Genomic DNA, 21,852 nt, shown 5'->3' with positions numbered 1-21,852 from the left:
TCTAATTTCTAGTGACTGGAAAACACAGCAAATGCAATCATAAAAGATGTAGGATGTAATTTACCTGGTCCTTTGCTTCGCTGAATATCTGGGGCCACTATGATGCATGACATTTTACCCATCAGTTTAGTAGTCTCCTTAAGCCCACACACATATCTCCTCCTGGAAAGTGGTATGGTTCGATTTTGAAAAGCTAGATGCTCTATCTCTCTTTAACTTTTAGCCCTTTACTCACAACACAACAGGATGGCTCATACAAAACCTTCACAAACATCTCTACAAATTTCTCCAGTGAATCACTTCTCTCAGAAGTCTAATCCATAACTTTAACCAAGTACTTATATCTTTGTCATTCCTCATATGAAGTCACTCAACTCATTCTCTACAGACTTTTCTTCTCTATTTTTTTCTCTGCAAGTTCACAAAATCTCAGAAATCCATTTCCTTTAACATTCACATCTTCAACAATATAGTCCTATATAATTTTCTTATTTTCTACTCTACTCACTCATTAAAATCTATTTCTAATATCACAATATCTTGCTAAATATCTTTCACTTTATTGTTACAAATCCATATATCACCAGCTTTTTTAATACTGATTACATTTCTATATGTCATCTGAGATGACTTTCCTAATCGAGGTAATCTCTTTAATGTCTGTTTTCCTGGCGCTACCTCGCTTAAGCAGGGGGGTGGTAATGCTGTTCCCTGTGGGGTGGGGTGGCAATGGGGATGAATGAAGGAAAGCGAGTATGAATATGTACACATGTATATATGTATAAGGCTGTGTATGCATATGTATATGTATGTATAGTTGTCGATATGTATATGTATGTATATTTGCGTGTGTGGACGTATGCATATACATGTGTATGGGGGGGGGGGGGTGGGCCATTTCTTTCGTCTGTTTCTTTGCGCTACCTTGCAAACGCGGGAGACAGCGACAAAGTATAATAATAAAAAATATAATATGAGCGTATGGATGTATATGTATATATATGTGTGTGTACATGAGTGGATGGGTCTTCCTTCGTCTGTTCCTGGTGCTACCTAGCTGATGCAGGAAAGGGCGATCAAGTACAATAAAAAATAAATAAATATTCATTTTACTCATTATATTTGATCGCCGTTTCCTGTATCAGTGATAGCACCAATAGGAAATAGACGAAGAACAACCCATCCACTCATATACACACACATATATACATGTATATTATCCCTGGGGATAGGGGAAAAAGAATACTCCCTACGTATTCCTTGTGTGTCATAGCAGGCGACTAAAAGGGGAGGGAGCGGGTGGCTGGAAATCCTCCCCTCTCATTTTTTTGTGTAGGTATATCTATGTATATGTGTATATGTTAATATGTATATGCATGTGTATGTATATGTATGTGTATGGACTTTTTTTATATTTTTTTCATTTATCATACTTTGTCGCTGTCTTCCACATTAGCGAGGTAGTGCAAGGAAACAGACAAAAGAATGACCCAACACACCCACATGCACATGTATATACATAAACGCCCACACATGCACATATACATACCTATACATTTCAATGTATAAATACATATACATACAAAGACATATACATAAATACACATGCGCATATTCATACATGCTGCCTTCATCCATTCCCGCCACCACCCCGCCACACATGAAATGACACCCCCCTTCCCCTCACATGATGCACACGAGGTAGCGCTAGGAAAGGAAAACAAAGGCCACATTCGTCCACACTCAGACTCTAGCTGTCATGCGTAATGCACCGAAACCACAGCTCCGTTTCCACATCCACGCCCAACAAAACTTTCCATGGTTTGCTCCAGATGCTTTACATGCCCTGGTTCAATCCACTGACAGCATGTCGACCCTGGTATACCACATCATTCCAATTCACTCTATTCCTTGCACGCCTTTCACCCTCTTTGTATGTTCAGGGACCAATCGCTCAAAATCTTTTTCACTCCATCCTTCCACCTCCAATTTGGTTTCCCAATTCTCCTCGTTCCCTCCACCTCTGACACACAGATCCTCTTTGTCAATCTTTCCTTACTCATTCTCTCTATGTGACCAAACCATTTCAATACACCCTCTTCTGCTCTCTTATATACATATACATATGCACATAGAATTGAATATGACAGCATATTTAATGCTATTAATCTTCATTATGTTCTCTAATTTTCTCAGGATCATTCGACTATTAGGTGGGTGCTCAAACACCAATTGTCCAAAGTCCATTAATTATTACATTCAAGCTTTCACCTTCACAGAAGCATCATCAGGACTACAAAAAAAGAAAAAACTGTCTCACAAAACTTGGATAAGAAAAGTAAAACACAAACAAAATATAAAAACACTCAGGAAAACACAGCACATGGCACATAAAAGTCAGAAAAACACAGCACATGGCACATAAAAGTAAGGGAAACAATAAACAAATTAATGATCACAGGGAAATAATAAACAAATTAACAATCAAATGAAGGGTAGTATAATCTAAACACAACATATCGAACAAAAAAATAGAAAACTTACAGTAGAAGAAAAACAAAAAATAGAAAACTTACAGTACAGGAAAAACAAAGAACAAAGTCACACAAGAAAGTCCATCAGCAAATACACTAAAAAGGGCTAAACGAGACTATTATTGTACGGATGTGGAGCTGAGGTCTGGTTTGGTTCATCTGATTCTCTGAGAGACTCGTAATGAGCCAAACCTGACCTCAGCTCCACATCCAAAAAATACTGTATTAGCTGTAAGTGATGTATTATGTATGATGTTTAGTGTTTATTAAACAGCTTTGGAAGTTTATACATATTTTTTTGCCTCCAGAGCCTAATTACTTTCATTTAAATCAATCATACTTGAAAGCATGATTTGATAATTTGCAGAGGCTTCTGATACATAACCTACAAATCCTTGCAACTAATTTGTACAAAAAACAAAAAGGATACCGAAACATGGATGGAAAACTTTGGTCTGATAGCAGATGACTTGACAGAATGGGATCCTAAAGAACTTTGAAGAGCTGGCAAGCAGTTGGGAGTGAGATGGTCAATTACATCATCTCCATGGGAATCTCTGATTGGCTAAAAATGGGAATAAAGGGAATGTACTGCTGCTACCATGGCTGATTAGTTAATGAAGGGTAGGGAAGGCCCATTTCCTCATGAGAAATGTTAAGGGTTGAAATGTCCTAACTCTGATTTCCCTAAAGATATCCCAGATAATGTCTCACATGCTTGCAGGAAAGATCCCATGGTTGAAGGAAAAACATACATAATTGGAAGGGCTCAAGACACTCACCTAATGCGAGCTTTGGTGGGATCACGTTGAAAATGTCGTGACTGAAAATTTACTAAAGTCTCCACTAGCTCCTTGGTAACTGAATCTACCTCTGGAGTTATAAGATGATTGCAGTATCTGAAAAAAGAAAATACAAGTGTCATTATATCATTTGGTCTTAATAATCTATAACTCACTCTGTCTTTAATACAGCATTTAATACACGAGGAAAGAGACTGAAATTATTGCACATCTTAAAGCACAATTTGACAAGAATGCAACAAAACATCAACCAGTGCACATTATGAATTTCACTACTTCAGTAAGATTAAGTAATAGATGAAATACAAATCCTAAATAACTTACTCTCTAAACTTTTTTTTATGAATAGGATTCTGAAGATCCTTTAACTCCTGTATAAAGCCCAGGAATTTTTTGGGTGTCTCAGGATTATCATGCAACTGAGTTACCGACTCTTCCAATGCTAATTTTCCTGGATCCAGTGTACCACAATCTAGTTCTGTCTTATTTTCACTATCAATATTCAAAGTTTCTGGGGGCATTTTTAGATTCATATCATCACATACAGGCTCCAAAAGTAAGTCTATGCTCTCTTTTCCTTTATGATTTGAATCTTCTTCCAAAGTCACTTCAGTATTATCCTTCCCATTAGCTTCTGGCTTACATTTCTTGTCAGATATTTCTGTTGTTAGTTCAGTTACACTCACTGAAACACTATTACTCATGTGGTTGCTAACTTCACTATGAGTCAGCTCATCTGGCACATTTTTCAAATCATTCACCTCTTGCATATCATTACTATCCATATCACATTTTAAATCTACATTTTTTATAATGTTATCTTCATTTATGCATAAAACTTTATCACTAGGTACATCTAATGAAGTAGACAGTGTCATCAATTCTTTATTCTTTTCAGACAATGAAGATTCTGTAACTATGGCTTCTGCTTCAGGAAGATTGGGTGTAGTTTTAATTTCCTGTATGCATGAAGATTTGGACTTCTCTTGAGCCTTCTTGGCTTCTGGAAAAGAAAGCATTGCAGTGCTTACAATCAGAGGCATCAAAGTCCAATCTCATCGGTATCTTGTACAATCACGGAATGAGTTCTTACCAACAGATAAAATAAATGAGTCTTTACCCGCATCATTATTGTGTGCACCACTCCATATACATAAATGATTATTTAAAGTTATATGCCATGTTAACAGCTACAGATATATCTTATCATTTTATGCCTGACCACTGTTTCCCACATTAGCGAAGTAGTGCCAGGAACAAAGAAAGGTCACATCCACTCCCATCTATTCTCTAGCTGTCAAGTGTAATGCACCTTAACTACAGCTCCCTATCCACAACCAGGACCTACAAAACTTTCCATGGTTTGCCCCAGACACTTCACATGCCCTGGTTAAGTCCACTGGCAGCATATCAACTCCTTAAACCATGTAATTCCAATTCACTCTAACCCGTGCAAGCCTTCTTTCCTCCAGCAAGTTCAGGCCTCGATCGCTCAAAATCTTTTCCACTCCAACCTTCTATCTCTATTTGGTCTTCCCATTCTCTTTGTTCCCTCCACTTCTGACACACGTATCCTCTTCGTCAACTATTCCTCACTCATTGTCTCCATATGTCCAAACTATTTCAGTACATCCTCTTCAGCTCTCTCAACCATACTCTTTTCATTAACACACCTCTCTCTCTTACCTTTTCATTACTTACTTGTTCAAACTACCTCACACTACATACTATCTTCATCTTCAGACATTTAATATACAAGACACTCATGCCTTGCATCCATATAATAATGTTGGCAATGCTATACCTTTAAACATACACATTTTTACCCTTCCAGACAACAATATCCCTTTCTATGCATTCTTCAATGCTTCCAGAACCTTCGCCCCCACCCACCCTCTGACTCACTTCTATGGTTCCAATTGTTGTCATGTTCACTCCCAAGCATGTAAAACACTTCACTTCTTCCACTTCTCCATTCAAACTCACACCCAAAGTAATCTATCCTTCATTGCTGCTACACCTTGTAACCTTGCTTTCATTCAAATATACTCTCAACTTCCTCCTTTCATGCATCATTCCAAACTCAATCATCAACTTCTGCAGTTTCACACTCAAATCTGCCATCAGCAAACAACAGCGAACTCAGTTCCCCTATGGACTGCATTGTTGCCCCTCTCTCCAAGACTCTTGCATTTACCTCCGTCATCACCCTATCCATAAATAAATCAAACAACCATGGTGACATCACACATCCCTGTCACAGACCAACCTTCACTTGGAACCATTCAATCTCTTCTCTTCCAACTTGTGCTCATGCCTTACACCCTTCATAAAAACATCCTCCTACTTCTAGCAGCTTTCCTCCCACACTATACATTCTTAAGACTTTCCACAAAGCATCTTTATCAACCCTATCATATGTATTCTCTAGATCCATAAATGCCACATATAAATCCATCTGTTTCTGCAAGAACTTCTAACACACATTCTTCAGTGCACACACCTAATCCACACATCTTCTACCACTCCTGAAACCACACTGATCCTCCCCAGTCTGATGCTCTGTACATACCTTCACTCTCTCAGTTTCTACCCTTCCATATATCTATACTAACAAAATCATACTGAATTTTCTTGTGACTGAGCAAGAACTTTCTACATATATCTTCTATCACTTATGAAACCACACTGTTCCTCCCCAGTCTGATGCTCTGTACACACCGTCACTCTCTCAGTTTCTAACCTTCCATATATCTATACTAATAAAATCATACTGAATTTTCTTGCAACAGGGCAAAAACTATCTACATATGTGCAATATGCATAATCAATATAGCATGAACAGTTTTTAAGCAATTCATGAAAGCTACTATAACTATAACTACAATTATATAGTATATTTATATAAATGAGCAAAGTACTGTAACCAAAACATCTAAACCCATTCTGCTTATGTTATACAAGGTCTAATCACTTCACTGAGGTATGAGATATAAAATATTGCTGAAATACTGTAGTTTTATACACAGAGATTAATTAAGCAAACCATTCATACTATATTCAATATGCATAAGATCTAACTTAATCAGTTAAGGAGTCATGTCTGACTCAAACACTTTTGACTCACTTAAAAAAAATCTTGTCTTTTGTAATTCTGCCATATATCAAAATTAATGGATTAAATCCAACATAAGTTCAGTGAAATCCACCTGAAGCAGTTATCATGAAAGAAGTGATGGGCTCTGTGAATAACTTTACTAAAGATACAGCAATCATAAAAAGATAAGTGTCACTTAAAAGTTTCCTATTCATCTATATCTCTTACACCTGTTTCCAACTGGAATGCCCTCAAAGCGGTGGCAACAACAATAGATTCTCCATAACTAGTGAACTTGGTTCAAGAGAAATTAATTCTCATTACCATTAACCATTAATCACTGCACCAAGAGTGCTGTCTTGTTTACAAACAATTACTGAGATTTAATATGATGATCTGTTCAGCTGCAAGAATGGTAGTTAAAACTATGTTTACATATGGTTGCCTTCTTCCTTCAAAATAACAAAAATCAATAAAGCAATGACTACCTCTACATTTCCATCATCCAACATGAAACAATTCTGAAATAGTCAAACGTAGTAACTTCAGGAAACCTTAAAATATATAATTCTGAATGGCAATATATAATTCTGAAAGGCATGAAGTTAATAAAATAGTCAAAAAATAGTCACCTCTAAGTATTGATAACAGAGTTTCCAATTCCAGCTGGCGTGCTCTTTGCATGCACTTTTTCAAATGTGATATTTTCTTCTTTTTCTGGCCTTCTCTTTGCTTCCCACGTTTCACAATTGTTACCTCTTTCATCTGTATATAGACAAAGAATTCAGAAACATGTTGTGAGCCTAACAAAATCCACATGCACTGCATACAGTGAGGGTGAAGCCAGTATGTGGAAAAGAATGAGTGCAACTGAAGTTGATCTATCATAAGGTAAAAGTTGATACATGATAGTATGGGAAGACATAACAGATATTTTCATACTCATATAAGCAAGACATAGCCAAGAACAGATGGAGAACGGGCTCTTCTGTTTACATCTACTTTCTGGCTTTTACGAATTACACACCAAATCCAGGAGCTGCATAACCTAGCTAAGCCCCACAGACCCTTCTATGGTTTCCCCTGACCACTTTGTCATATGCCTTGGTTTGACCAACTGACAGTGTGCCACCACCTGTATACTAAACTGCTCAAATTTGCTCTATCCTGTGCATACCTCTCACCCACTTACAAGCTCAGGTCCAACTAACTCATAAGCATCTTTCACTGTATCCTTCTATTTTCCCCTTGTCTATGCTCCCTCCACTTCTGAAGTGTATATCCTCTAGGTTAGTCTACCTTCATTCATCTTCTCCATTTGTAAACACCTGTTCTGCATACCCTGTTCAGCTGTCTCAGTCATACTCTGTTCACTACCACTCTATTCTCTTACTATGTCATTCCTTACACTATCATCCCTCTTCATCACATACTGTCTTTAAGCATCTAATTTCGAAAATGTTGGGGGCCTTGATTTTCACTAATACAGTACTGATGAGACTACTTCAGAATCTTTGCTCTCACAAAGAGTAACCTCTCTTTCTACACACTCCTTAATGCACCCAGAGATTTGCTCTCTCACCCATTGACTCCTATCGTTCCATCCTCTGCTATGTCCACTCCTAATTATATGAAACACTAAGGGTGAGATATAAAAGAAACTGCAGCCAGCCACCATATGAAAGATAAAGGAGAGCAAGGAATAAGTTTTGCAAAATAAGGAGGGAGAAGCAAAGATATTTTGAAAAAAAAAAGCAATGTGGAAAATGCAAAAGACGATTCAAAACTTTCACATGTTAATTAGGAACTAACTCTCAGTGAAAGAGCAACTAATCATGCTAGGCACCTGAAGGGGTGAAGTTATGAGGATGATGAGGCTATATGTGGGGGAGCTGAAAGAAAAGTTCAAAAGTATTTTCATTGTGGACACTGATGCACCAGCTACTATGGTAGGAGGGGGAATGAAGTCATGGAATGTATATTAATTAACAAAAATGACATAATAAAGTTATAAAAACAACTTGACCCACATAAACTTCACATCCTTAGTTTTACTGTTATTACTTCTCAACCTCCTAATTTCACACTCTCTTCCAAACTGAAACATCACCTTCGGCAGTTTCTCACTCTGGTGTACCACCACAGCCATGTCATCCACAAAAATCAACTGAATCACTTCCCAGGCACCCCACCCCCAGTATACCACATACTTGCCCCTCTCTCCAAGGCCTTCATATTCATTTGCTTGACTACTACTTAATCCATAAACAAAATACCAGCCATGTAAAATTACACATCCTTAATAAGTCAATCTTCACTTAAAACCAATCATCCCATGCACTTCTTACTCACACACATGCCTTACTCTCTTGATAAAGCTCCTCACTGCTTCTAGTAGCTTTTCTCCCATACCATACAAATCATAACAGCTTCCACAAGGCTTCTAGCAGCTTTTCTCCCATACCATGCAAACCATAACAGCTTCCACAAAGCATTCTATCCACCCTATCATACACTTTCTGTAAATGGAACACACAAACCTCACTCATTCTATGAGTCCTGCTCACACAAATTCTTCAGAGCCAACACCTGATCCATATATCCTCTACCACTCCTACAGCCACATTCCTCTTCCCCAACCTGATGCTCTGCAAAGGTCAACATCCTCTCAATCATCACTCTACCATACATCTTACCAGGTATACTTAAGAGACTTACACCTTTGTAATTCAAGCATTCAAATTTATTTCCCTTGCCTTTATTTAATGGCACTATAAAGGCAATTCACCAATCTCCAGGCACCTCACATTAACCCAGACATAGATTAATAATCCTGACTACCTAATCATCAAAGCTGTCACCGCTTCTTTGATAAATTCAACTGCAATGCTGTCCACTCCATATGCTTTGACACACTTAGTCTTACTCATAATTTTCAAATCTCTTCTAATTTCACCAAACCATATGCCATGACTCTCGTTCTATATATCTCCATGATCCAAACGTCTCACATCTGCCACTCCATCATCCAAAAAATCAAAAGTTCATTCAAAATATTTACTGCATCTCTTCTTTAAATGTTACCACTTCTCTATCTGCTCCACAGCCCCCTTCAAATGCTTCCGTTTGTTATCTTTTTCTCCTCTCACTATTCACCTCTTTCCAAAATATTCTCTTTTTCTCCCTGAAGTCTGTTGATGTTCTCTTATCCATTTCCTCATTTATCCTCCTTTTAAGCCCCTGCACCTTCCCCTTGGCTTCTTGCTGCTTTCTCTTATACATCTCCTAATCACCTGTACTCCTTCCCCAAAGTTATTGCCCATTTACTTCTCTATTCTCTTTCACTAGAAACTTAAGTTCCTCATACCACAATTCACTACCCTTTCTCAAATGCCCACATTCCCCCTTCCACATGCCACATATTTGATCCGCATAAGTAAAATATTTTCTTTGGTGCCTTTCATTCCTTAGCCACACAATTAGATTTGTTTATTCATGCCTTATGCCATTCTTCACCTTATCTTGCTTAGTATCTCTACAAACATGCCTCTTTTCCAAGCTCACTCACTCTCACCACCCTAGTCCTCCCTAAGTCATTTCCTCTTTTCCCAAAACCACTACAAACTTTCACACATGCCTAGACCAAGAAGTTATCATGTATCCCACCACCTGCCCTCTCCACAAGTTCGTGTCCAACACTTTCTCCTCCACGTGCCTGTCAATTGGTATACAACCCAATACCACCCACATATACACGTTCCTCTTTTAAAACCAAGTACTCTAATTAATTATCCTTTTACATCACACAGCTTGACAAGCTGTTCACCAATTCTATTCATACTGGCAAATGCATACACCCGTTATACTCTAAACTACTGCATCATCCACTCTTGCACTCAAATCCCCTACCACTAATACTCAATCCCTTGCATCAAGTTGCTGAAACATTCTCAGCTCCTTCCAAAACTCCTGTCTCAGTTCCCCACTCACCTCGCTACCAGTCACAAGAGCAATGATAATAACTCACACCTCAACGTATTTACCTTTTCACCCACATCAGTCTGGAACTTACTTCCTTACATTCTTTAACACATTCCTAAAAGTCCTCTTTCAAAAGACATGTTGTGATATCAATAATGGCAGTGTAACTTTACTGGGGGATGAAATTAATACATTTTGTAATTACCTACTTGCAACTACCTATTTGTGCAGTACAGGCAGAGTTCTCCACTTATCAGACTTTGTCTCCTAATCTTTCTATGCCATCAAGTTGCCTGTTAACCTTTGGTGATTATCAGCATTCAGTGCCTCATCAGTTAGTTTATTCCAACCATCCACCACCCTAACACTAAACCAATGCTACTTAGCATCCTCTCCAACATGCTTTTTGTCATTGCCTTTGGTTACTCTGGGCTGCATCTCTTCAGGAATTGTTCCCAGTCATTATCATTCAGCTGATTTATAAAGTTGAAGGGTGTTATATCCCCCCCACCCTTTCTCTCTCCTCTCCTCCACAGTGGACAGCTTTGGATGCCTCAGCCTCTTGCTGTGGCTTAATTCTCTTAGTTTATATTAAATATCTTAGTCACTTTTCTCCGCACCCTCACAAACAGATCTTTGTGCTTCTTTAGGTGCAGTGACCAGACTTATGAGGCATAGTAATGCGCAGATAAAGTAATCAATATTCTACAAACATGTCCTTGTCCATATATCTGAATGCAATTCTTGTATTTCCCAGCAAACAGTTTACCTCTTTCACAATTCTCCCAATGCATAGCTCAGGCAATACGTTTGGCATATTGTCAACTCCTATATCTCTTTCGCATGCAGATTCTTGTAATTTACTTCCTGCTAGGTAATAAGGTGACAATCACACTGAAGTCTTCTTTCACTTTGTCCCACCTTCATCACCCTGCATTTACTTGGACTGAATTCATCTGACCTACTTAGGAACTTGTCCAAGATCCCCTGTAGGCTGATGCAATCTTGGCACTGTTTGTAGACATGTTTAGACATGATTAACAGGCAAATCACTAATACACAAGAACAGCAGTAGGTCCACTTTGAGAATGCACCACTTTTCACCACTTAACTTTGTTCTTGGCTTCCTTTCAAAAAAGAAGTCTTCTATCCATTGAAGGAGCCCACCGCAGATCTAGCATTTTGATTAACCTCCAATAAGAAAGTGTCAAAAGCTTTCTGGTAATCCAAGATCACACAGTCAAACCAGCCCTCTCTTTGATTTGAGATGGAGCTTCACCTAGTTACAAAAGTCTAGAAGATTGTTTATGCATTACCTCTTTCCCCTAAATCCATGATTTTTCCCACTTGAACAACTTCTCCTTTGCCAGTAGTCATTCATTTGCTTTCTGATTATAATTTCCAATGCCAAATATGCACATTTGTCTTCCTCCACATCTCTGGAACTATATCTTCTACAACTGACTTCCCGAACATTTCTAGTGGCCTAGCAAGTGCATCCAAAAATTCCTTCAGGACATATGGGGAGACTTAAATGGGACCATGAGCTTTATGTGGGTCAAGTTGTTTTAATAGTCTAATTATGCCATTTCCATCAATTCATATACATTCCATGATTTCATGCCCCTCCCATCTTAGCAGCTGGTCCATTAGTGTCCACAGTAAAAACACTTTTGAACTTTTCATTCAACTCCTCACATATTTCCTCATTATCTTCAAAAATTCATCTGTTCAGATGCCTAGCATGCCTAGCATGATTAGTCACTTTTTCACTGGGAGTTTGTCCCTGATGAATTTATGCAAAAGTTTTGAATTGTCTTTTGCTCTTTCCACACTGCTTTTTTTCAAAATATCTTTGTTTCTCCCTCATTTTGCAAAACTCATTCCGTGCTCTCCTGTATCTTTCACATGCTGGATGGCTGCAGTCTTTTATATCTCTTCCTTAGGAAATCCCTGAGGTCTCTCACGTTATGACATTTCTTGTTGAACCACATTTTTCTCTCTGCTTTGGCCCTCCTCTCTTACTGCCTATCAAAGGTACCCATATTCTGATCCCATCAATACAGATTTCACTGAACCTGCAGCACTGAGCCATATCTTTAGTATAAAACTCCCATTCCCAATCAATAACCTCAAAAAACATGATCAGTCCCAAGTAGCTGTCATGACTGTGCACATTCTCAACCCACTCTTGCCTTTTGATCTAATCAGTAAAGTGGAAAGCAGCATTGAAGGCAGAATTTTGGTAAAGTGAAGCATTAGTGGGAGTACATATACACAGCTACCTAAAGCTACATTTTGCCACAAAGCTGGGCTCTAGTGTTTAGCTTTCATTAGGAGAAAGACACTCACACATACACACACAAATACAGAAACACATAAACACACTAACACAAGAAGTGACTCAATACAAGAAAGAAACAAGAAAAATGTTAAAAAAGGTGTGAAGTATCTTTACACTAAAAAAAGTGGTGAATGAAAGGAATAAGTAATGACACTTACTGCAAACTATACAAAAATTTTAAAAGTTTTCTAATAGCAAAGAAAGCTGTGAGTGTAGAGCTCTCTCCCTGTAAAGTACAACTAGAAAATCAAAATGGAAAACTGGAAAACATCTTCAATTTTTTTTTTTTTTCGGTGATGGAAGCAGTAAGGGGTAAAGAAGGGAGTCTGCCTCCATACAGGAAGGTTAGAGATGGGAAGCCTGGCTGCTGGTAAATTCACAACCATAATTACATACAAATTCTCAATCTCTCTTATCTTCATTCCAGACAAAAGCAATGAATTAATTCATACTTCTTCTCCGAGCGTAAATAAAACATAAAAAAAAAAATTGACTAAAGTTCTACCTTAAAGTCTGACTCTAACTTACATAGGCCAAAGAGGAAAAAAAGAACTTTTTTTCTCTCTATTTTTTACTGCATGTAATGCCTATGAAACAAACTGCTGAAGCATACCACACCTTACTTTTTACTTTTCATTATTAAATTGCATCATGCTTCTAGTCCTGAAGAAATATTTCATGGTATTGATATGTTTAACTGGGCTCTATTTTTATATATACTTCCCTAAATAAAGTACCAAAAAAAATCACTTTCACTCCATTACTTGGTATACCCATCACCTGTATCCAGTACATTTTCTCAGTATACAGTAATCTCTTTCAGCCTCATCAGTTACCACAAACATACCTATTTTCACATACAGCAGTGACTTTCTTATTACCTTTTAAACCTTTCTCAGTTTTTCATTCTCTTAAGAAATCTCAATAAATTATATTTAGGTTTCATTCAATCTGCAAGTTTTTCACATAAGCAATGCATCATTTTCATACGCTAGTCTGTGAGCATATGAAGCACAAACTCATAAGTCAAATATCATCTGAAAAGTTAACATATAACCCTACCACAGCTTTAAAAGAAAAAATTTCCTTACCTTGGTTTGGACGGATGGTGCAGTGGAAACTTTAGTATTTTTGCTAGGTGAACCACCAGGACTACCTTCGGTAGTTTTCTTTTTGCTGGCTTTCAGTGCTGTTGTAGCCTAAACAGATAATTTAGTGCATTTAGAAAAAACAGCATGTTTAATTTAATGAATAAAATGTAAACTTTTAAGCACAAGGACTGTTTGGTTTCTTCCTTTACTTAAAAAACACACAAACCATGACTTGGCTTGATGAAAGGTAGCAGTGGACTTTATCAAACTATCTCCCACTGTGGTAGCTTATTCCTCAACAACCAATGCGGGAGAAACTTGTTCCTCAACAACCATTGCCTTTAATTCTACAATACAATAAACAAAATTTGAAGATCAAATTCTTGTCTATATCATGTGTGAGTAATCTACCTCTTACTATTTTTCACTGAATCACTGATGATAATAGTCAGATTTATCCATGGCTTCTAAAACACTTTTTGCTCATGTACCATCATCAAGAGCACCCTTGCATCCTTGAAAAACCCATATCTCTATGTATATGTAGTGCCACCTGTGAGTAATGCAGCACTAACTCTTTATTCACAGATACCAAGTTGATCAACCATTTGTTAAGTTGCTCTTTTCTTTATGTTGTGGGGTTGATTCTACTAATTCATTACTGAATGTCATATGTTATAGATATATTCAGTATCAAAGTATTTATCCTCTGATACATTATCATATGCCACAGATTTCAAAATGAGCCCCTAAAATGCCTATATGTATCAGTGCTTTCAGTTTTTGCACTCAGATTTCTTCATAGAGTCCATGTTTATGAGTGAGCTTTGATTTTATTTGTAGGTAAGTTACAATACTTTCATTATCCTGAGATAGTCATAGGCACATTTAATATCCACTTTCATGAATATATAGGCCAGACAGCAAAAGTTTAGGAGGGATGCCATCTGTAAGCAGCAATGTGAGCAGTGTCTGCTTGCACTCAATCATGGATTGATTACACACGAAGTGAGTAGCCATTTAACTCTTACGTTTTGAGAGTGATATTACTGACTTAGAAGTCAACTGTCAATTAACTACTGTGTTAAATATGAAATAATATTTCTTTTTATGACAATATAGGCCAGAGGGTATCAAATATGCTGCAAAATGGTGTTTTTGTGTTTACATCTATGATTTCCAAAAGGCTTTGTTTTTCCTAAAAAGATCATGAGGCAAGAGGAGGGCTGCAAACAATGCACAAACTGAAACCTTCGGAAGGGGCTGAGAATGGGAGTAAACTTAAGGTCACTCATGATTCTAATTATGCCTCAGAGGTACAACTGGGTGATGAGGAAATGGAAACATCAGACCCACTTCCATCAACCAGCTCAGCTACATCAAGTCCTGTATGCAAGTGATGTAAGACTGAGAAAGTCCAAGGTTAGCACCTCCCAAGTTTAGACTACATTTGACCAGTAAAAACTCTTACTTTCATTAGAAATTTTTCAATTTTCCAGGAACATTCTTCAGTTCTATACAGATAGTGATACTGTATAATGCACAGTGGCATTTGAATTAATTCAATCATAACAGATAATGATTCTAGCCCAATGTTTGCACTTCTACTATCTCCAAAGTCATTGAAACCTTCTTCAGTTCTCATTTTCTCAGACACCCAGAGTACCATTCCCTTTCTTCAAATATAGATTCTGTTAGTACCATTCCCTTTCTTCAAATATGGATTCTGTTAGGTCTTCTAGTGATCTCTCCTGTGTGACTAACCTCTGATTCTCTTGTCTCAGGGATTATGGTGAAGCTTTTCTATTAGCCATCAACATCTCCAAAGCACTTAATAGGGTGCGGCACATGTTTCTGCTTTCCAAACTCCCTTCTTTAGTCTCTCTGCTTCTCCCTGTTCTCTAAAGCATAGTTTCCTCTCTGGCCATTCCACTAATGAAGCAACTTCCCCCTCCCATCCAATCAACAGTCCTGTTCTTCAGGGTTTTGGCCTTATCCCTACTCTCTTTTCTTTTCTTGATGAATTATCTCTTACACTTCTAAATTCTTTTTTTTTTTTTTTTTTTTTTTTTTGCTTTGTCGCTGTCTCCCGCGTTTGCGAGGTAGCGCAAGGAAACAGACGAAAGAAATGGCCCAACCCACCCCCATACACATGTATATACATACGTCCACACACGCAAATATACATACCTACACAGCTTTCCATGGTTTACCCCAGATGCTTCACATGCCCTGATTCAATCCACAGACAGCACGTCAACCCCGGTATACCACATCGATCCAATTCACTCTATTCCTTGCCCTCCTTTCACCCTCCTGCATGTTCAGGCCCCGATCACACAAAATCTTTCTCACTCCATCTTTCCACCTCCAATTTGGTCTCCCACTTCTCCTCGTTCCCTCCACCTCCGACACATATATCCTCTTGGTCAATCTTTCCTCACTCATTCTCTCCATGTGCCCAAACCATTTCAAAACACCCTCTTCTGCTCTCTCAACCACGCTCTTTTTATTTCCACACATCTCTCTTACCCTTACGTTACTTACTCGATCAAACCACCTCACACCACACATTGTCCTCAAACATCTCATTTCCAGCACATCCATCCTCCTGCGCACAACTCTATCCATAGCCCATGCCTCGCAACCATACAACATTGTTGGAACCACTATTCCTTCAAACATACCCATTTTTGCTTACCGAGATAATGTTCTCGACTTCCACACATTCTTCAAGGCTCCCAGAATTTTCGCCCCCTCCCCCACCCTATGATCCACTTCCGCTTCCATGGTTCCATCCGCTGCCAGATCCACTCCCAGATATCTAAAACACTTTACTTCCTCCAGTTTTTCTCCATTCAAACTTACCTCCCAATTGACTTGACCCTCAACCCTACTGTACCTAATAACCTTGCTCTTATTCACATCTACTCTTAACTTTCTTCTTTCACACACTTTACCAAACTCAGTCACCAGCTTCTGCAGTTTCTCACATGAATCAGCCACCAGCGCTGTATCATCAGCGAACAACAACTGACTCACTTCCCAAGCTCTCTCATCCCCAACAGACTTCATACTTGCCCCTCTTTCCAAAACTCTTGCATTCACTTCCCTAACAACCCCATCCATAAACAAATTAAACAACCATGGAGACATCACACACCCCTGCCGCAAACCTACATTCACTGAGAACCAATCACTTTCCTCTCTTCCTACACGTACACATGCCTTACATCCTCGATAAAAACTTTTCACTGCTTCTAACAACTTGCCTCCCACACCATATATTCTTAATACCTTCCACAGAGCATCTCTATCAACTCTATCATATGCCTTCTCCAGATCCATAAATGCTACATACAAATCCATTTGCTTTTCTAAGTATTTCTCACATACATTCTTCAAAGCAAACACCTGATCCACACATCCTCTACCACTTCTGAAACCACACTGCTCTTCCCCAATCTGATGCTCTGTACATGCCTTCACCCTCTCAATCAATACCCTTCCATCTAAATTTATTCCCTTATATCCTGATAATTCCAATTTCCAGACTTTTTTCTTATAATGAATTTATTTAATCTCTCACTTCAAAATTGTGCAGCATCTCAGAATAAGGGAGCTGCAACCTAGTTGAAGTAATGCTAAAATGCCATTTCTTCCTATATAACTAATCTAAGAATCATTTCATTCTCCCTATTCAAGTTCAAAACACCATTCAACCCTGTAATACATATGTTCAGCATAACCATACCCTCCACACTGTCATGAAAACCCAACATAATCAACATCACAAGTGTACTTCTCAAAAGCTTGGGGTGTTGTAGAGATGCCTTACTCAATTTCTATGGGAGCAGGTATTCCACATCTACAGGAATTATATTCAAACAAGTACAGTATTGCTCACCCATCTATGATGGCTCATTCACCACTTCACTTAACTAAAGTGAAATGAAAAGCCTTCCTTCTCATCAATTCTCCTAGTATCACCTCTCTTTAATCATATGCTGTAATGCTGCTGCTCTCTCTCTATTCTATGGGTACTATTTTGGCTACTGCTATTGCGACAAGCCTGCATGTGTCTCTGCTGAGGTTTAAACCCAATGCATGCATGTGGCTGCTGCTTCCCAAAATTTCTGTGTACAGACTGGCCACTTGAGGATTAACTACAATGATGCCTCTTCTTCATTCAAACAGGTAAGATGAATTCTTTACCTATTTTCATCTCTCCCTTACCCCATAACCATTTCTAACTATAAGAATTAGGTCCACTAACAACTATGGAGCCCTAAAAATTCACATCCTTTTTCTCTATATTTAATTTTCACTCAAGATAGCCAATGAAAAAAAAGTTGGGTAAGATTATGTGCCATCTATGGGAGAAAAATCCCATTTTTCTGTATTGTCTGTTGATCATCAACATCTTTCTCAATCCAGAATGAATCTCAAACAATTCTAGTGCCAGATCTGGAAAATATATCTTCTTTTGATAATACTGAAAAAGTAACAAGATCAAGTTAATGATCTGAATTTTTTGCGGACTGCTGATGCTTCAGGAACCAGCCTGAAATCTAATTATGATACAAAAGAGGTTAAGTACAGACATAAAGTACACATAATAATTCTATACGGAGCCGAAGAAATGTCCATAAACCTGGCATCACATTCCTCTAAAAATAAAACATTCTCCTTAATCACTGGATAAAGAGCTAAACTGAAGATCAAAAGCCTTCTATATTTCAGTAATCTGAAAAGCTTCACAGAAGAAAGCTGAACCTCTCATGAAGCTTCTGTGGATTGTGATACCTGAAATACTAGTACAGGTTGACTATCCCTAATCCAAAATGTCTGGAACCAGAAGTGTTTCCGATTTTGGAATATTTGCATATACTTAATGAGATATCTTGAAGATGGAACCCAAGTCTAAACACAAAATCCATTTATGCTTCATAAACACCTTAAACATGTAGCCTGAAGGTAATTCATACAATATTTTTAATAATTTTGCACATGAAACAAAGCTTGTGTAACACTGAACCATCAGAAAGCTAAGGTGCTACAATCTCAGCCACCCATGTGAACAATCTGGTTGTTTCATATACACTGCCAAATGGGATTCAAAGTAAACCTTCAATTTGGAACTCTGATTCTGGATGCTGCCATGCCATTTTGAAGGCCTTTGGCTACTGATAAGCAATCATTTTCTTACACTTATTCACACATAAGTACTTAAGAGTGAAAAAAATGAGATACCATTAATACAATGAAAAATAATGTGTTTAAGGTAACTAAGCAGGACAGAAGCATCAGCAGGATACCTGTATCAGCTGTTAAACAATAACAACAACAAACAATAGCAGGTTTCAATTTCCACCTATGATGCTGTGTTTGGATCATAAAGTTACTGCACACTGTATTCTATTTTCTAGGTTTTATTCGAGATATAAATCCCCGAGGATAGGGGACAAAGAATACTTTCCACGCATTCCCCGCATGTTGTAGAAGGCGACTAAAGGGGACTGGAGCGGGGGGGGGGCTAGAAATCCTCCCCTCCTTGTATTCTAAATTTCTAAAAGGGGAAACAGACAAGGAGTCACGCAGGAAGTGCTAATCTTCCTCGAAGGCTCAGATCGGGGTGTCTAAATGTGTGTTGATGTAACCAAGATGAGAAAAAAGGAGAGATAGGTAGTATGTTTGAGGAAAGGAACCTGGATGTTTTGGCTCTGAGTGAAACGAAGCTCAAGGGTAAAGGGGAACAGTGGTTTGGGAATGTTTTGGGAGTAAAGTAAGGGGCTGGTGAGAGGACAAGAGCAAAGGAAGGAGTAGCACTATTCCTGAAACAGCATTTGCAGGTGTATGTGATAGAGTGTAAGAAAGTAAACTCTAGACGGATATGGGTAAGACTGAAAGTGGATAGAGAGAGATGGGTTATTATTGGTGCCTATGCACCTGGGCATGAGAAGAAAGATCATGAGGCAAGTGTTTTGCGAGCAGCTGAGTGAGTGTGATGCACTGGACCGGGTTATAGTGATAGGTGAATAGAATGCAAAGGTGAGTAATGTGGCAGTTCAGGGAATAATTAGTGTGCATGGGGTGTTCAGTGTTGTAAATGGAAATGGTGAAGAGCTTGTAGATTTGTGTGCTGAAAATCACTGGTGATTGGGAATACCTGGTTTCAAAAGAGAGATATACATAAGTATACGTATGTAAGTAGGAGAGATGGCCAGAGAGCATCACTGGATTACGTGTTAATTGATAGGTGCATGAAAAAGAGACTTTTGGATGTTAATGTGCTGAGAGGTGCAACTGGAGGAATGTCAGATCATCATCTTGTGGAGGTGAAGGTGAAGATTTGTAGAGTTTTTCAGAAAAGAGGAGAGAATGCTGTGGTGAAGAGAGTGATGAGAGTAAGTGAACTTGGGAAGGAGACTTGTGTGAGGAAGCACCAGGAGAGACTGAGTGCAGAATGGAAAAGGTGAGAGCAAAGGACGTAAGGGGAGTGGGGGAGGAATGGGATGTATTTGGGGAAACAGTGATGGCTTGGAGTGAAAAAGATTTTGTGTGATCGGGGCCTGAACATGCAGGAGGGTAAAAGGTGTGCAAGGAATAGAGTGAATTGAAACGATGTGGTATACTGGGGTCGATGGGCTGTCAATGGATTGAACCAGGGTATATGAAGCGTCTGGGGTAAAACATGGAAAGTTTTGTGGGGCCTGGATGTGGAAAGGGAGCTGTGGTTTTGGTGCATTATACATGACAGCTATAGACTGAGTATGAATGAATGTGGCCTTTGTTGTCTTTTCCTAGCACTGCGTGCATGTGGGGGGACGGGGTTGTCATTTCATGTGTGGTGGGGTGGCAACAGGAATGAATAAAGGCAGCAAGTATGAATTATGTACATGTGTATATATGTATATGTCTGTGTATGTATATATATATATATATATATATATATATATATATATGTATTTGTGCATGTGTGGACATGTATGTATATACATGTGTATGTGGGTAGGTTGGGCCATTCTTTCGTGTGTTTCCTTGCACTACCTCGCTAACACTGGAGACAGCGACAAAGTATAATAAATGAAAAAAACAATGATAAATAAAAACATATAAGCATCTAATTTATGTTTCCCATTTTAGAAAGTTAAAAAAAATACAAGGAGGGGAGGATTTCTGGCCCCCCGCTCCCATCCCCTCTAGTCGCTGGAAAGCTGTGTAGGTATGTATATTTTGCATGTGTGGATGTATGTATATACATGTGTATGGGGGTGGGTTGGGCCATTTCTTTCATCTGTTTCGTTGCGCTACCTCGCAAACGCGGGAGACAGCGACAAAGCAAAAAAAAAAAAAAAAAAAAAAAAAAAATCTAATTTATGATAATTATGGGTAGCTGCACATGTAATGAAAATTGAGAAGCATTTCAATGCAATAATGATGCTGGTCATGTTACGCTCATACATGGCATTTTAGGTGGAGATGAAATTCAGATTTCACATGAAAAGAGTGTATTGCACTTGCCAAAAAACTTGATCTCTGGTTACAAAAGAAGACAAGTGTAGCAACAAATACTAAAACTACATATGGCCTAAGAAACTTAAGGGGTAGGGTACATCACTTTTGACATCATGAGAGGGAGCATCAGAAGTTGAGGGATCAGGAAGTGGGTTCTCTGAGGATAAGGAGTAATTCTGCTGGATGGCATTTTCAAATGTTTCCTCCAGAGTAACCTCCTTCATTAACAAAGATTTTTGTCTTAGAAGTCTCTCTTTGATTCTATAAACTGACATGGTTTCTTTCTGTTGTGAATGTACGCTGCTCCTTTAATAAGTCTATCATGCATTTTCACCATGTTGTGTATAAGCACTTTTTTCGCATTGTTAACAAAGCCATCTTCATCGTCTCTATCATCATGATCACCTTAATTTATAACTATTTCAGCTATTTCAGTGTTACCCATAAGGTTATCTGCAGGCATTTTTGACATTTTCAACTATAT

At 38.4% G+C, this 21,852-nt stretch overlaps 1 protein-coding gene across 3 annotated transcripts in view; it reads right to left on the bottom strand.

Annotated features, from left to right (window-relative positions):
- Positions 1-21,852, bottom strand: part of Sbp2 (SECIS-binding protein 2) — a 41,694-nt gene that overhangs the window by 9,833 nt on the left and 10,009 nt on the right. For all 3 annotated transcript variants that reach the window (XM_071664616.1, XM_071664614.1, XM_071664617.1), the window contains 5 exons: positions 13,851-13,958; positions 7,067-7,199; positions 3,662-4,340; positions 3,317-3,433; positions 65-162 (listed from right to left, as the gene is read on the bottom strand). In XM_071664616.1, the coding sequence (XP_071520717.1) occupies positions 65-162; positions 3,317-3,433; positions 3,662-4,340; positions 7,067-7,199; positions 13,851-13,958 (1,135 nt within the window). The remainder of the gene's footprint in view (positions 1-64; positions 163-3,316; positions 3,434-3,661; positions 4,341-7,066; positions 7,200-13,850; positions 13,959-21,852) is intronic.

This window comes from Panulirus ornatus, chromosome 9 (genome assembly GCF_036320965.1).
Source record: "Panulirus ornatus isolate Po-2019 chromosome 9, ASM3632096v1, whole genome shotgun sequence".
Lineage (NCBI taxonomy): Eukaryota > Metazoa > Arthropoda > Malacostraca > Decapoda > Palinuridae > Panulirus > Panulirus ornatus.
This window is presented reverse-complemented; position numbering and strand designations above follow the sequence as displayed.